The sequence below is a fragment of the Diabrotica virgifera genome, chromosome 7, assembly GCF_917563875.1.
Source record: "Diabrotica virgifera virgifera chromosome 7, PGI_DIABVI_V3a".
In the NCBI taxonomy this organism is placed as follows: Eukaryota; Metazoa; Arthropoda; class Insecta; order Coleoptera; family Chrysomelidae; genus Diabrotica; species Diabrotica virgifera.
The window spans coordinates 249,342,352-249,360,962 of NC_065449.1; the positions used below are offsets into that span (position 1 = coordinate 249,342,352).

The window sequence follows — 18,611 nt, forward strand, 5'->3', positions numbered from 1 at the left end:
AATGAATTAATATTATTATTAAATTAATTAATAGTGGCATAATTACTCGTCATATTTTGTGTATCCTCTACTAATTAAACACTCTTGTACCCTCTGTAGGAGAAAAGCTAAGATTTGAAGTTTTGGTGAAAATCTTAGCTACTTGTAGTGTCAGTGTCAGTGTCAATCTGATATTTAAAGATTTTATTATACACAATATACAAATCAATCAATGCAAAATATTAATTATTATGTGTTAAACTTCCACCAAATCTAGAATTTGTTTGAAATAATAGTCGCAATTTTAATGTTTTATATTAAAACGTCTCAACATGAATAAGTTGAGCATCAGGGCCGTTCTAGGATATACTTTAGCCCTTACCACCCTCTCCACAATAATAATTCTGTCTTTGTACCATGTATTAACTGGAAAGGGCGAAAGAATAAGTGTGGGATGGTTTCTTGCAAATACTTCGCCACATATGTGGTGTTGTCTTGGTAAGTTTAAAACTAGAAAACCTTTTTTTTTATTAAATCACACTCTTAGCATTCAAAACACAAATAAGGCTCTATAAGCTCATTTGTTGGCTGTGGAGTAAAGGGCTCCTATTGGCCTGATGAGGTCTACTCCAGTGACAAGGCCACTTTATCTGTTTCTCAATTCAGCTGGCCAGATCCTTTTGAGTCTCCTATTGGCATAATGTTCTATTAGAGGTTGAAGTAGGAGGTTCTTCATGAAGCGTTAGATTTGACACATACCAGGGTGCATCAGTAGTTGTTTGCAGTAGTTTTGATTGGCTTCTTTGAATTAGGACTGTATATTTGACTTGCTCGCACATCTCCAGAGTTGGATTCCATACGTCCAGACAGGTTTAATGACAGCTTTGTAGACAAGGATTTTATTTTCTAGGGTCATTTTCAATTTCGTACAAACTAGCTACTATAGATCTTTCATTCTTAGATCAGTTTTTTTCTGCTTCTTAAGAATATGTTCTTTCCAATTGAGTTTTGAGTCAAGATGTATTCCAAATTGGATATTGTTAAGTGAAACTGTGGGACACTGGTCTCTTCTCAAGGTAAAAGTCACTTGCACTGATTTTGTTTCATTTATTTTAATTCTCCACTTGTTTGACCACATCTCGATTTCATTCAGTTGTACCTGCAGAAAGGGAGACAAATATCCACGGAAAGCGCAATAATATTTTCATTGAAAAAAACTTAGTAGGAAAAACATTACCTACATCTTATTCTGATAAATTAGCTTTCATTAAACTTACAAACTTTACTAATTGTCAAACATCCTCTTAATACTACGATAACCGAGTTGAAATTTTCTCCTTTTGAAATTGGCATTAATAGCTTTGAAATATAATTTCTTCATTTAAGAACAAGGACGTATGGCGCTCTACATTTGAACGTCTCTGTGTGGAATTTTAAATATTGAAGAAGAAAAAAATGTTAACAACAAAAGTGGTTTGCTTTGAATCACCTGGAGAAGGAAGACATGATCATTTTCAACGATTTGAATAGTATTCCTGATTCTTATGGTGAGCTCAAAAAGCTCACATTTGCTGTTCTTTTCCTTTTCAGTTCTGCATATCAACATTTAAAAAAATATAGATTTTGCGCCAAAAATTTTGTAAAAATACAGTGTTGTAGCAAATAAAACCTTACAATGAAAATAGAAGTTTCTACGATGATTAGAAACGAAGATATCGCCAAAAATCAAAAAAACACGTTTTAATTTTTTGGGGGTTATGGTTGGGGCTAGGGATTTAAAACATTTTTTGGTCGAATACTTTTTGATATAGAACATGTGGGATTTTGGAATATCGCTGGGAGCATTTTTCACTATCTTAACCGACTAGACCCTTAAGTTTTATTTAGTGTAATAAAAGTTTACTGAACAAGCAGATTTGGCTCCCAATTTCCCCAATTTTTGGCTCCCTGATCTGGTGGATATAAGATCTGTAAGATTTAGGCACTGCTTGACTGAGTATGTTAGGAATCGAAGATGAGTGACCTTTGCTTTGGAGTCTTCATTCCATTTCATTTTAATTGTCAGAGATTTTCATTTTAATAATATTTTCAGGTTTACTTAAATTATAATCATTTGTTTAACAATATTTAATAATTATTTAATACTTAGTTCAGTATTTGTGTTATGGTTAGGATACTTTATTTTTGTTAAATTTTTGTAAAAATGGGGACATCCCGTAATAAATAAATAAATGAATTGCAAATAAAAAGTAAGGAGTAACACAAACTCGAATAAGGACTAGTCAGAAACATTAAAATAAAAGTGACTAGAGAGACCAATCTTTAAGTCATTGGGCGTTTCATTTCAAATAAGAAAGTTCATTAGATTTCCAGAAAAACAAAAGATTTGAGAACAATGTAAATAGCTCATAATATCGGCTGTATCACAAGATCCTTACTCTAAAACCTATAAAAATCGTACAAGCCATTTTTGAGATAATTGAGGTATTCCATATATAAAACACTCTGTATAGGGATTATAAATAAATATTATTCTGTTCCAGGTATAGGACTGTCAGTCTCCCTATCGATTGTAGGAGCAGCAGTAGGCATACATACTACAGGTGTGAGCATTGTAGGAGGTGGTGTAAAGGCACCGAGAATTAAAACCAAAAATTTGGTCTCTGTAATTTTTTGTGAAGCTGTCGCTATCTATGGATTGATCATCGCTATTGTCTTATCTGGATATATGGAAGAGTTCACTTACAGCAAAGTTACCAGAGATCAATTTTTATTTTCAAAAAACTGGCTTGGAGGTAAGAAAGTTTTTGTAGTCCTTTGATTTATAATCATACAAACAGTCATTCTTTTGCACTTCTAATATTAATAGCTCACTATCAAACTCAAAAAGTTTTTCCATTATGAATAATATAATATTAATAATAATGGAGTTTATTTGTAGCAAATAATAATTATACATAAATAAATAAACTAAATATAAATAAATAATATAAGTTTCTTACAAAAGTTGTACGAACAACTTGTATGTGAGGGTTAAATTTTGATTATATTAAACCACACTAATTGATTTTAAAATTTACAAAAAGGAATCAAATATAGTCTTTTTCGCTCATCTGTCTCCAAATTTGGGCTCCTCTTCTCACTAATTCAGTTACTGTTAAATTTTGTTTATTGGACCTACGAAAATCTCTCATAAAATTCAAGAAAGCATTGCGAAATATTTCCTATGGGACTCTTCTAGTGGGACTTCGTTTTCTATGAGAATTATCATGACTTTTTCAATGTGTTTTATCCATTTTTACAATAATTTTCACAATTTAAGTGACATTTCAAATAAATCATTTTTGACATATCCAAATGGGATATGTCAAATACCTATACGCTCTGAGCTTCGCTGGTGGCGCTCCTAGCGGATTACTGGAATTATCTTTCACGGGTAATTTTTAAATTTATTATTTAATTGTTATCGCTCAACATTTACAACGCAAAAAATTAATTAAATTGTAATCGATTTTTTTAAAGATTTTGCTAATCATTTTGACGTTCTATTGATAAAATATGAATTTCTTACTTCGGATACTTTCACAATTATCGTGTAGATGGCGCTAAGATTTTTAGATTAAATTATAATTACATATTACGGAACATTAAAAAAACTTAAATTCAATATTTAAAACGTATGTATATTTAAGGTAAAAATATATACCACAGCTTTGACCAACTAATATTTTTTATAATTAATGTTTTTAATTTTAATTTTACATTAATCACTTTGACATTTATGTCAAATTTCCGGTAAACGTTTACAGACTTGCCACTACTGGCGCTCGAGAATTTGTAAATATCCCCTCTACGTACGAGCTCACAGCGGATACCTAATTCAAAATTACCAATCACAGCAAAATAAACGAACCAGAACAAAAAAAAATCAGATTGAATGGCCATTTCACCTGTAAGCAACACATTACTTTCTGTGGAGCCAGGAACAAGCTGCATATAACTGCTGAAAAATAGGTCTGGACCTATCCGTCTGCGATATGTTCTTGATGACGCACCTCATTTCCCTCTGGAGCGACAATCTACAGCTCAGTGGAGCCGCCCAGTATTATCGCTGTTGTTTTCATTTATTGCGCTTCATTTTACTGTTACGGCTAGCGTCAATCTGTAGCTCATGGAGCCCTAGCCTTAGGGGTGTTCAAGAGAGATGGATAAATTTTGACTGAATTTTCTTCACTATTCGTCTTCATCTTAACATTGCTATTGTACCTTATGACAATAAAGAATATTAACAGTAATTTTAATAGTTTGTATTTATAATATAAATATATTTATATCTTCTTTTTGTGTATCATTTAGGTACTATTGGGGGCTAGAAACTTAGAACTAGGTATTGATCACTAAAGTGAGTACCAACTGAAAATCCAAGATGCTGTCAATATTTCACAAAATTAAGGGGGTAAGGACTAAAAATAGTGTACATTATTGGTGGTGGCATTTTGTTGGTAAAAATTACGTTTATTTAATATTAATTAACATATAACAATAATTAATTTATTAACATCTATTTGACTCACTGGACTACGATTGAAAATATTGCCACACAGGACCCTGATTCATGGCTCTACTTATTTGGAGATTATAATTTGCCTTTGACTTTGTGGACTTCACCTGATGAAGATTGAATGGTATTGCAAATTTTGTTTCTATTAAACAGTTTGTTTCTTCTAGCTTCCATCGATGGTATCGTCCCAAAGGTGTCTCGAACTTGTCATATTAAAAAAAGGAGGCTCATATGAACCTCAAAAATTTTCATTCCCAAAATGACTACATTGTTTTTTCTAATTTATGATCTCAATGTAAAAACTTGACTAGAGAGTGTAAAATAAAATAGCGATCTAGATAAATCACCAATCAGTAGAAGTATCGGCCGACGGCGCAAAAGATGGAGTGACAACCTTCCACAGATGTATCAATCCACCAATGAACAAGCAGAATTGCTTATAAAGAGGAAGAAGAAGAAGAACATCGTAATAATTACCTCTATTAAAGAGTGCCAATAAAAATACCTGTATTTTGCTAATTTCACTGGTCTAATTACACAGATTTTGTTATTGGTAATTTCTCCTTGCTTAGACAGAGATATGTCTTTCTTCCTGACTTTTGCCATTTAGTTGACTTTCAGGAATAACATTAGTACTACTTCTTGAAGAAGTCTTGAGTTTTTATAATAAAAAGTTATTATTCCCGTTTTTAGCATGACGAAGTACTCAGTAGTTTTAAGATTTTGTAATGTTCCCTCTACAGATCTGATTGCAATCGGTATAGTTTTAAAATTACTTCATTTTTCAGGATATCTGATGTTCGGGTCAGGCATAACAGTCGGAATGGTCAACCTGTTCTGTGGTATGGCAGTGGGCATAGTAGGTTCAGGAGCAGCTCTAGCAGACGCGGCAGATTCTTCCTTGTTCATGAAAATTCTAGTCATCGAAATCTTCGGCAGCGCCATAGGCCTATTTGGACTGATCGTGGGCATCTACATGGTCTCCAAAGTCCAGATGGGTGATAAGATTCATTAAATAGATGCCAGTATGCTTTGTATAGATTTGAATATTTAAAAGGAGTCTATGAGATTTTGAATAATTTGGAACATTCTACAAGTGTGGATACAGTGCTTAAAATGTTGAATCAGTACAGTAGCATTTTAGTTCAGTAAATTTTTTATTACAGTAGATTGGTAAAGGTTTAGGTTATCTGTGATCACTTGCAAATTAATTAAGTAATGTTTTTGATTAGATACTATTCGTTTCCAATAGGGCTTTTCATTCACAGTCATTTGTTTCGAGTTTCTGTCATATCTCGTATAATCCATGTATATTAATATTATACACAGATTATACAACATATGACAGAAGCTCGAAACAAATGACAATCGATGAAAAGCCCTATTCATTATCTTAAAATTTCAAATTTACTACACGCAATAGCAAGTGACAGAAAGTGGCTACTGCTCCGATCACGGATTATATTATAAAATTTGACGTCATCAAATAAATAGAATGTAAAATGTTAATTTTGGTTTAAAAAGTATGTATTCGATTAAATTTAAAACGAGTTCTTCTGCTTGTGAGGTAAGAGTTTTTCCAGGCATAATCTAAATAAAGTCAGTAAAATATTTTCTGTTTGTCATTTCTTTCACTTTTGCGGAAACTTAAACCATTCCTTAACTGTGTGAATGAGGTTAACATTGTATGTAAATTAATGGCAAAATAAAAAACACTTATCATACAATTTCAAACTCTAATATAAAATTAGTTGTGAAAACAACTGTTTGTGTAATATAAATAACTTTTAAATGCAAAAACAGGACAAAAAATCCAACAAACTGTCAGCCATAAGTAAACAAACCAGTATTGTACTTAAAATCTGAAAACTGAAAACATAAATTGTACTTAAAATCTGAAAACGTCCCCAATCATCCTTTTTGTACCTATTTTCGATGTACTGAGTCTAGAGCGTTCATAAAAATAACATGTGTCTTTACTTAATAACAGGCGGTAGCTGTTTGTGTCTTTAGTTTCATGCGTGGAAGACAATGATGCTAGATAAAAAGTATGTGTTTTATCTCGCCAGGTATTAATGATGCACGGGTAAAGCACCTTGGACTCAACTGTATACCATATGGAAGTATAAGTGCTGTATAATCTTGTACAAAGTATAAATGAAATTGTAGTAGCTTTCATTAGTTGTTCCTGAGTTTAGTAATAATACAATCTCATAGACTCCTTTAGTACATGTACTTAAGAATATAATATGTTACATATATTATTTAGACTGAATATTGTTGAGTTGAAGTATTCCAAATTTTCCTAGATCTCTTAGTTTTATTAGTGTACATGGTATTTTTTTTTATTTAAACACTACACAACAATTACAAAAGTTGTTGTTTCTCTCTGTATTTTATTCCCCTTACCATGATCACCTAAATTCTGTTTTGTTCTAGTCTATTATACATAAATTATAATCTCTCAACTAATTTTGTGATCAAATCCAATCTAGTAGGTACTTATTATTTAAGTAAAGAAACTTATTATTTCTACCACTGTAGTCTCCTCTGCCATAGTATATCTACCCTCAAAAGATTGTAGGAGAGTGTCCAGTGTCCACATTGTGCTTCAAATGAACAGTGACACTAATTACGAAGTTGTCTTACCCGAATTAATTTGTTTCTAAATACAATCAGAGGCTTCACAGCCAAATCAGAGTTAACAACTATTTATCTTCCACATCATCTCCCATTCTGCAGTAGAACACTATTTTTGAAAAAAAAAACTATATCCTTTACAAAAATTAATATTTATATCCTAAAAAATTTGTAAAGCGGTTGAAATTGGAATGCATCCCGAGAGTATAAACAAAGAAGTCTATGAAGGTACCAACTGGAACCAAACTTTGCATAGCCCACCTGAATGTGCCTACTGACCCGACAGAGGGTAAAAACAACCCCACATGCGTCATATACATACTACAAGGATCGATGTTGAGCAATTTCGGGTTTTAACATTCAAACGTCGAAGACAAATAGTTGATAAATCGTGTTTACGAAAGATTCTTACTTATTTTTGTATTCTTTACATTCCAAAAGTGGTAGAAATAATGTCACAATCCTTGCATGTATCGACAATAATAAATATTACATGTATTTTTATTTTATACTGAAAAAACTAACCGATCTCTTATTAGATGTAGATAGCAAAACTTTATGTTATTTATTCCAAAGCGTTTTATAATTTGACAAGACTTGGCAGTTATAATTTGTGGTATTTTTTTTATTTTTTATATTTATTAAAGATGTTATTGCAAAATGTAATACAGAAATTTGATGTGATTTTGTTTTAATTTTCATATACCCAAAAATAGTTTCGACACTGGCGTCAGCCGGTAAAAGAAATAAAGATTATACTCCGTCTAATATATTTACCGTTGCACGTCAACCGCGTCATAGCCCGTGACGTCACATGATACCAACATGAAATATTTAGGCGGTAGGTGTGTTCTTTTCATTTTGGCAAAAATCATTTTGCCGAGTACACTGGAATTACAGCCACTAGACATATTTTATTATATACGCGTAGAAATAATATTTGAAGTGTCTATTAATGTTATCTTAAAGAAATACACAATAATATTATGTTTCATTTTTTTTTTTTTTGAAAAATGGCTTTGGCAGAGCCAATTAGCCAGACTTGTTTCTGATTGATTGCAGATTCATAGTCATAAATTTCTTATAACATAAGTACATTCTACAATTTTATTTTTATAGATACATTGGTACATTGTGTAGCTTTTTTTTTATTTTGTTTTTTTTTAAATTATATTTTACTGTGTTTTTTTTTAATGTTTCATTTAATTTGTATAAGTAAATTATTATAACGTTTTTATGAAGCAAATTAGTTCTGAACACACTGTAACTGTAATCGAACGAAGGTGACATTTTGGCATAAATTGGTAACATTTATTTGACAGTTGCGGTGATGACACTTCATATTTGTTTTTATTCTTTACTATAAGTATTTGTTTTATTATATTTACTGTTTTTATTATTTACTTTAACGTAAGATTATAAGTTAATTCTTGTTCTCCATTTCAAATGTTTTTATTTATTTACATTGGATATTAATTTGTTTTGTTGTATAATCCACGTTTGCAATAATTATGTGATATATTTGATTTAAAATGGATTCAGGATTTTTTTTATACTTTGGCAACTATGTCAACTTAGATCTCTGACGTAGATAATGACGTCATGACGTGCAACGATAAGTATATTAGACGGACTGTATGTAAGTATGTATGTATACCCAAAAATAGGAATGCAGGACTTTGAGAATAATATAAGCTGGCTGTGAGATGGTGTGTCTTTAAAGATATGTGAGAATTGGGCCAGTAAAGAAACAAAAACAGCTGAAACAATTTTATACAAGTTTTTTAAGGATCTAAAAGATATATGATTACAGTGAACATAAACAACTGTGAGTACCATTTCACAATTTATTAATAATAAAACAAACTATACTAATTACATACCAGTAAAAAACCCGATCATGCCTTCTACCTCAGTTTGTTCTAACTGCTCCAAAAACATAGCAACAGCTGACCGTAAACTTCAGTGCGATGGTTGTAAGCGACAAATACATATCACATGCACGGATCTTTCTTCCGACGATCGCGTTACTCGACAGAAAATTCGTGGGATAAGTATCCTATGTAATTCTTGCAGCTCAAATATCTCTAATTTTTCGGAAATAAAAGATCTTTTGCTGAACTTTAAAATGGAAATTCGTACGAAAATTAATGATTTTGAAAGTAAAATAACTGAGTTAAACAATAAGCTCAGCCAAATTGACTTGTTTAAGTCTACCGAATTCACGGATAATATTGCAAACGAAGCTGTAGATCGCATGACACGTGCGAAGAATATTCTAATCAGAGGCGTTCCAGAATCTTCATCTGGGGATGCACAACGCAGAAAAGATGACGACGCAAATAAGATTAACCTTGTTTTGGAAACTGTTGGCTGTTAGGAAAAGCAAATCACTTTCTACAGAGTCGGCAAAGCGAACCAACGTTTTCCCCGAATGATAAAGGTAGTAATGAGTTCGGAATACCACGTTAAAGATATTTTGAGAAATAAAGCAAAACTTTTGGAAAACAAAGCCACGGAAAAATTCTCAATAATTGACGATAAGACGCCCATCCAACAAACACGCTTAAAAGAACTCCGAAATGAACTAGAAATTCGCAAAAATAACGGTGAACATGACTTAACAATTAAATACATTAATGGCACTCCCAGAATCACGAAATTTCGTTCATAATTTTTCTACCGATAGATTTAATGATTGGCTATTTCTATATACGAATTTAGATTCACTTTCTGCAAAATTTGATGAATTTGTATGCACAGTGCAACTTCTTCAGCCACACATTATTTGTATTGCTGAATCCTGGCTTAAACCCTCAATTCCTGATTCTTCTGTTAACATCAATGGATATACAATTTATCGTAAAGACAGAGACAATCGTGTCGGTGGTGGTGTATGCATTTATTTATCTAATATTATTACCACAACTTTCAAAATTAACATTAACCCATTAGATATTCCTGGAATAGATGCTATTCACGTGTCTATTACTAAAAATCCATTTTGCCTTAATTTAGTCTGTATATACCGTCCACCTCTTACAGTACTTGCACACGATAATATTATGTTTACTAAACTTGAAGAACTATCATCTCTCGATAATCTCATTATTACTGGAGATTTTAATTTTCCGGAGATCACCTGGCCAATAACTTCGTTATCTGACACCGAAAACTCTCATAATTTATTTAAAAGTTTTGTAGTAAATTCGAACTTAATACAGCTTATTACAGAACCTACCAGATTTAGAACTAATAACCAACCATCTACTTTAGATCTGGTGCTTATTAACGACGAACAGCTGATTTCATCTCTCGAAATCAGCTCTCCTATAGGAAAGTCAGATCATGCAGTTATAACGGCTCACATCCAATTCAATCAAATTCTACCCCGCAAAAATAATATTGTAACATACACCACAACAGATTTTTCTGAAGTCGACGCTGAATTCTCTCAAATCAACTGGAATTTGTTTTTTGCTGACTTAAACGACCCTTCATCAATGTGGACTGCATTTCTCGATACCGTCCACAATATAATTTCTAAAAATACTACCATCCGTAAGACTTATAAAAACAATCTTAAACCGTGGATTAATCAAACGGCAACAGAAAAAATTAATCACAAACGACATCTCTGGCGGAAATTTAAACAGACCGGGCTTTACAGCGATTTTCAAAACCACCGCAGATTTTCAAATAATTTACAAACATTTCTAAAAACTTTAAGACTTAATTTTGAAACAAGTGTTATTGAAAGCGGTAACATTAAAAAAGTTTACAAATACATAAGATCCTCATTGACATCTAAAGTGTCCATACCTTTACTACAAAAACCTAATCAGACTTTATGCTCTTCTGACACAGATTCTTCCGAAACTCTCTCCTTAGCATTTTCACAGGTTTTTACTAAAGAATCGAATGATGGCAATCTACCTCCTATTAGGTGTAACCGTGTCGGCGCATCCTTAGAGCAAGTCGAATTTACAGTGCATCATGTCAAACAACATTTAATGAAACTTCGCACAGTCGCTTCACCTGGTTTAGATGGTTTAACACCAAAAATGTTAAAAAGATGCGCAGACACGCTTGCAATACCTTTAACGTTAATTATGCAGACTTCTTTTATCCAGAATTCCTTACCCCCTAGTTGGAAATTAGCATCCGTCACCCCCATTTTTAAAAGAGGCAACAAACTCGATCCCAACAATTATCGTCCGATTAGCTTGCTGTCAGTAGTTGGTAAGGTCATGGAAGCCATTATTTCCGAGGAGATGACTAAATTCCTTCTCCAGGAACATGTCATTCCAACACAACAACATGGATTTGTGTCTGGCCGCTCTACTCTAACCAATCTCCTACATTGTGTTAACGACTGGACGCTATCCCTTAACAGTTCGCAGCCGGTCGACGTTGTTTATCTAGACTTCTCTAAAGCCTTTGACCGTGTCCCTAAGCGCAGACTTCTACATAAGCTAGAACATTTCGGAGTTCGCGGTACTTTACTTCGTTGGATAGATGATTTCCTGACAGATCGACATTACAAAGTTAGAGTTGGCGAATCTTTCTCACAGGACAGGTTAGTGGAAAGTGGAGTGCCTCAGGGTTCTGTCCTCGGACCTCTGCTTTTTACGGTTTATACCAGCGATGTTCCTTATTATGTTTCCAGTAAAATATCGTTCTATGCTGATGACACAAAAATATATGCCAATCCTATGACAAACCAGTTAACCCTCCAAAGGGACTTGGACTCTATCTTTACTTGGTGTTCCCAATGGTTACTACCCTTAAACGCGGAAAAATGTGTAGTGCTTAGAATTGGTAAAAATAACCCACTTGTGCCGTATTTTGTTAACGGGCGATCATTAGATTCAGTGTTCTCGTATAACGACCTTGGTGTTATCGTAAACAGCAGTCTAACGTGGTCCGACCACATTACTTCTATTTGTAAACGTGCGAACTCCAGACTATATCTTATTCGGAGGTGTTTTTCGAGAGTTTCAATGCAGTCATTCTGTAAACTTTACACTATTTACGTAAGACCGATTCTTGAATACGCTGGTCCAACGTGGCATCCTGATTTGGTTCGAGACAAAACATTGTTGGAAAACGTCCAAAGAAAAGCAACTCGAATTCCATTGGGACTGAGAAGACCCTCCTATGCAGAGAGACTTAGTATGGCCAATCTAACTTCCTTCGAACTTCGTCGACAACGTGGAGACTTAATAACCACTTTTAAAATATTAAAATTCAGTTTCGGAAATCTCGACGAAATGTTTACTATAAACCAAGATGAACGCCTCAGAGGTCACCAGTACAAACTTAAAAAAGAGAACTTTTCTACGAGATCAAGGCAGAACTTCCTACCAAATAGAGTGTTCGAGAGTTGGAATAACCTTAGTGATAACATTGTCACGGCCCCCTCTACTAACACGTTTAAAAACAGACTTGACCGTTTCTTATTATAGCTGGACTATTTTATTTTTTTTTTTATGTAAACAAAAATTATATCTTTTTTTTTTGTTTTATATTGTATCTACTAGTAGGTTAGTTATGTAATTTCTTTGTTTTTGGGCATAATAGGGACTTGTCCCTCTGCCCTTGCTTATGTATAATAATAATAATAATAATAATAATAATGAGTGATAGTTGATGACAAATAAATTTAATGTAGGGTATGCTATTGTAAGATTTGTGAAAAGTCAAAGACTGTCATGGCTGGAACATGTCCAGACACAAGAAGATGCAAAAACAGTAAAAAGATATTACAATGAAAGAAGAAACCAAAGGAAGACGCAGAATAAGATGGTTGGATGACGTGGAAGACGACCAAAACCATGAATATATGACTATGGAAGAGAAGGAAACAAGAGAGATCTAAATGGAAGGTCACAGCCAGGCAGGTAAAGACTCTCCAGGGTTATGATGCCAAAAGAAGAAGAAGTTATAAGTTTATTTTATCAAAATGGCTCTCTAGGCCAATCAAGTTAGGTTTTTACTAGACATAACGGAAAAGACGAGGTTTGACAGTTGAAATGTGTAGTATGAGATATTACAAAAAGACTACCATCTTGGGATTCATCAATTTTTTAGTGGAACATTTTTTAAATAAACAATCAAAACGTCAAACTTAGTTTTTTGCTCATAACTTAAAAACTTGTTTATTTAGAAATTTGACGTCTACAGGTAACTTTTTCAGAAAAAAAAGATACATCGAATGAGATACGCTAAATGAAAATCGGTTAATAAACAAAAAAGTTATTGCAAAACGGATGACAAAATCACTGTTTTTGAATATTGTTAATAACAATTTTATTGTTTATTAAAATACATTTTAATATACCTAATATTGAGGGCATTATGGTGTTTGAATGGTGTGCAAAAAATGGTCCAGATCTGTTAAATAGTTTTCGTAAAATTGAATTTGTTTATAAAATTTTTTGAAAAACGAGGTAATTTCTGAGGCTGCTCCAGTTAATATGGCTGTATGCATCTCAATAATCCGGAGCTCATTTCCTTCGTTAAGATGTATACTAACAGCTTATGAAAAAAAAAGTTAAAAAAATTACATATACGTACACAAAATTATTTGTTAATAAATAGCAGTTTTTAAGCTTATAAACAATTACAATAATTTTGTAGAAATTAGATAAAATTAAATGGCAATAAAAAATACAGAAATCTGGTTAAAATACACAACTTTAAAAAAAAAATTTAGGTCCTACGACCCTTGGGGTCTGAGATGGCCCCTTTTTTTTGAAAAAATCACTGTTACGTTAATTAACAACACTAAGAGCTAAAATTAACAAAACTTTTATAAGAAAAGTCAAAGTTTTTGGCGAGAAAAAATGTTAAAAATTGTTTAAATAGGAGTGTTACAAACAAACAGTATTTTGCGTTCCGACTAAAGTAAAAAATAGCGGGCGTAGTCGACTGACTGAATAGTGGGCGCGGTAGGCGACCGGCAGCAACTCCTAAAATTACGTTATACCGACCACAAAAATCAACTTTAAGGTGAATGACAAATTTTCGTCATTCCTTATGTTTTCGAGGTCTCTGAATCCGAATATGGAGTTAATTTTTTTCTAGAATTAGTGGAACATGTTCAAAAATCAAATTTTATGCAAAAATGCGAAAAATCAATTTTGATGATTTTTCAATTTTAACTCACTGTATTTTTGGTCGCTGTAAATATTTCCTTTTGAAAATTTTACTGTGTTATCTTTGAAGCATTTAGATGATAATGAGATTTGTCCAAAATGATTAAACACATTCAAAGAGAAATTGTTAATTTTTAAACATTTTGTCGTCAGATTTCGTTAGTTTCATGTTTACTTAAAAAAGTTGAGTGACAAACTTTTTAGTTTATAATTTTAACTAACACAGAAATAAAATATAATTCATGAAGAAGTTTTCCAAAAAAAATTAATTTAAAATATGCAATAGGAAAAATGTTATGTGACTTTATAGACGAGCGGCACACCAAAAAAATAACTTATTTCTCGAGATACTGATAATAATTTTGGTCATACTTTATATTTTTGATGGTGCTGAAAACAAAAATTAGGGTTGTTTTGAATTTTACGTGGTGGAACATTATCAAAATCGCAACTTTACCCTAAAAATAAAAAAATCATGTTTTTTTGCGTTTAACTTGCTACAACTCTGTTCCATTGTAATATTTTTTTTTCTGAAATTTTTATAGTATATATTTCTCACCTTTCTGAAGACAATGGGACCTGCTTCAATATTTCTGTCTTGCCATAAAGAAAGTTATAAATTGTTTGAAGTAAAAGGTGCAAATTCTTGAATTGCAAAGTTTAATCGCAACAGTTGAGTGACAAAATTTGAAATTTAGCTGTTTAATTAATTTTATGTTGAAATCTAGAGTACAGATAACAAAATGTTTTATAGCAAAAAAGTGGTGTAACTTTTAATTTTGAGAAAAAGGTGATTTCATTTTTTTTATTTTTAGGGTAAAATTGCGATTTTGAAAATGTTTTCCCATCTAAAATTCAAAATAAAACTCATTTTCGTTTTCAGCACAATCAAAAATAGTAAGACCAAAATTAGCCATTCACCACACCGTGGTTGATATCTCGAGAAATAATCGTTTTTTTTTTGGAGAGTACCACTCGTCTATAAGGTCGCGTAACTTTTTTTCTGTTGCATATTTTGACTTTTCCAGAATTTTGCAGAAAACTTCTTCAGGACCTACGTTTTAATGCTGCGTTGACTAAAATTATAAACTAAACAGTTTGTCACCCAACTTTTATAAGTAAACATAAAACTAATGAAAAAATTGTTTAAACAATTTTCCAGCCGCGGTAGCTCTTGGTACCCTCTGGATTTGTTATAAGGAACTTTTTTTTGAGTAAGTTTGTGCAAAAGTACGAATCGGAATAATTTACCTAACGGGGTCGACGATACAGCACTACACACGGATTCAAAATAGAGAAGAAAAAATGGCCTATACCTACCAATCGGGTTCTACTGTACCAAGTTTACTATTTTTTTATCTATGGAATCACATTAAAATAATAACCTTTATCTTATTTTCATTGCAAAATTATCCAAAACAAAGCAGCTAATAGGATGTATAAACCTTTTTTGAAGTAGCCTTTTTATTGTTATTTTTTAAATTTATTTATTTAAAATATAATTTTACTAAATAAATGTGCAACAAATTATATTCATAAAATTCAAGTTTCTACCAAAATATATAAATATAATATTAAGCTTCAAATCCCGTATACGTATACTGTCAACGTTAAAAATGGGCTGCAACGGTCTAGCGCTAGCGAATGCTAGTCCGCGAATTTATTCTCATTCGGCTACCCCCATTATTTTTTTTACTGTAGTCGCAACGCAAAACACTCTTTGTTTATAACACTACTGTTTAAACAATTTTTAACATTTTTTCTTGCTAAAATCTTTGTTAAAAACTTTGACTTTTCTTATAAAAGATTGGTTAATTTCAGATCTTAGTGTTGTTAATTAACGTAACAGTGATTTTTTCAAAAAAAAGTGGCTATCTCAGACCCCAAGGGTCGTAGGACTTAAAAATTTTTTTAGAAGTTCTGTATTTTAACCAGCTTTCCGTATTTTTTATGGCCATTTAATTTGATCTAATTTCTACGAAATTATTGTAATTGTTTATAAGCTTAAAAACTGCTATTTATTAACAAATAATTTTGTGTACGTACATGTAATTTTTTTTACTTTTTTTTCATAGGCTATTAGTATAAATCTTAACGAAGGAAATGAGCCCCGGATTATTGAGATACATTCAGCCATATTAACTGGACCAGCCTCAGAACTTAGCTCGTTTTTCAAAAAATTTTATAAACATATTCAATTTTGCGAAAACTATTTAACAAATCTGGACCATTTTTTGCACACCATTCAAACACCATAATGCCCTCAAGTTTAGGTATATTTAAACATATTTTAATCAACGATAAAATTGTTATTAACAATATTCAAAAACAGTGATTTTGTCGTCTGTTTTGCAATAACTTTTTTGTTTATTAACCGATTTTCATTTAACGTATTTCATTCGATGAATCCTTTTTTTCTGTAAAAGTTACCTGTAGACGTCAAATTTCTAAATAAACAAGTTCTTAAGTTATGAGCAAAAAACTATTGACGTTTTGATTGTTTATTTAAAAAATGTTCCACTAAAAAATTGATAAATCCCAAGATGGTAGCCTTTTTGTAATACCTTATACTACACATTTCAATTGTCAAATTTCGTCTTTTCAATTATGTCGAAAAACGGCTTATTTTTTACTAACTTGATTGGTCTACTCCGGGATATGCAAATTTAATTTAAATAAACTTACAAACTATGTGGTCGATCTAACTGATATTTAGCACACTTCAATACCTTATTAAGATTCCAAGGATTGCTTTAATGAAATTGTAAAAAACTAACACCATTGGAAGCAATTCGGAGATACAAAATATTATTGTAAGTGTGTTCACGAAAAAATTTAAAAAAAGGAATTAAAACTAAACAAAAGACTACATAAATAAAGCATTCAAAAAACCAAAAAATATAATTAAAAAAATAAAAAAATGCACTAAACAGAAACATACTAACATAATAATAGGTCTGGATCCCGCGTATGAAAAAAAAGTTGATCAATAGCAAGCTGAAAATTTGTTAATAGCTTAAGGGTGTCTAGTCGGATAAACTTTGATATATGGGAACACTGGAACAGGGGCAGTTTTAATTGTAGAACAGGTTAAAAATTTGGAACGGTCAGACCACGAAAACATATACTTAATAAACTCTCCGAACAGAGATTAAACTCTCATGAAAAAATCAGACTGCTATTTATCACCTGTCATAATTCCTGTCATTTAACATATTCTACACGTTCCACTCATTAAAACGCCCATTTGGTGATAAATAGCAGTCTGATTTTTGCATGAGAGTTTAATCTCTGTTCGGAGAGTTTAAGTCTGTTCTTTCGGACAAAATACATGTGCCGTTTTCGTGGTCTGACCGTTCCAAATTTTTAACCTGTTCTACAATTAAAACTTCCCCTGTTCCAGTGTTCCCATATATCAAAGTTTGTCCGACTAGACACCCTTAAGCTATTAACAAATTTTCAGCTTGCTATTAATCAACTTTTTTTTCGTACGCGGGATCCAGACCTGTAACATTTATCCTAGGGTGTGAGAATTTGAACAATCAATTTATTTATATTGGATCATAAAAAAATGCTCTTTTTGAAGTTATACTTCTTTACGGGCGTAATGACGGTGAAATTTTATATGGGAAAACCTAGCGACCGGGCGCATGCGCATTATAACTTTGTTCTGATTGGATGTTCAAATGACATGACAAAAATTATCCAATATGGCAGCTGTAGCACAGCTGTGGGACTGTGTTTGGTTATAATGTATGCTTGTTGCGTTTTAAAATTTGTAGGAAGAGAAACAACAAACAAAAAGTTAGTTAATGGTTATACTGCCTTTTTAAATAGTTTTCATATTATATTTTTGGACTTATTTACATAGAAGAGATGATTGTTGCATGCCAATGTGAAAGCTCATCAAACTGTGCCTAGTATGAGTGCCGCAGATCTCGCTTATTCAAAGCTAAAGAATCTTTCACTGGTAAGTGTTTTATAAATAGTTGATCAAATTTTGTTATGATATTTGAACATAGCCACTTTGCACGACGCAAGTGATTGCGAAATGTATTAGTCGTTATACGGGCTCCGATACCTACCTTGAACCTACCAAAATACATAAGTAGTATGTAATACTTTTTTTTACATAATTTGATTACCATCAAAATTTATATCAATATTCACCTAATATATTGTCTTCTTACCCTATGTTTTGTTGTATTTTTTCAATTCTAAATCATTTCAATTCAAAATCAAAATAATTTGATTTACATAAGTTAAAAATG

The 18,611-nt window shown here is 32.0% G+C and overlaps 1 protein-coding gene across 1 annotated transcript; it reads left to right on the plus strand.

The window, feature by feature from the left end:
* Positions 1–68: 68 nt before the first annotated feature.
* On the plus strand, positions 69–7,864 carry LOC114325264 (V-type proton ATPase 21 kDa proteolipid subunit c''). Its single transcript, XM_028273276.2, has 3 exons — positions 69–477; positions 2,523–2,774; positions 5,329–7,864. Exons 1-3 carry the CDS (start codon positions 312–314, stop codon positions 5,553–5,555), a joined length of 645 nt encoding a protein of 214 aa, XP_028129077.1. The 5' UTR covers positions 69–311; the 3' UTR covers positions 5,556–7,864.
* Positions 7,865–18,611: the final 10,747 nt, after the last annotated feature.

Excerpts from the sequence above, each read along its gene's own strand:
- LOC114325264 (XM_028273276.2), top strand. The coding sequence starts at position 312 with ATGAATAAGTTGAGCATCAGGGCCGTTCTAGGATATACTTTAGCCCTT. Across the intron at positions 478-2,522 it reads ACATATGTGGTGTTGTCTTG|GTATAGGACTGTCAGTCTCC; the intron begins GTAAGTTTAAAA and ends ATTCTGTTCCAG. Across the intron at positions 2,775-5,328 it reads TTCAAAAAACTGGCTTGGAG|GATATCTGATGTTCGGGTCA; the intron begins GTAAGAAAGTTT and ends TTCATTTTTCAG.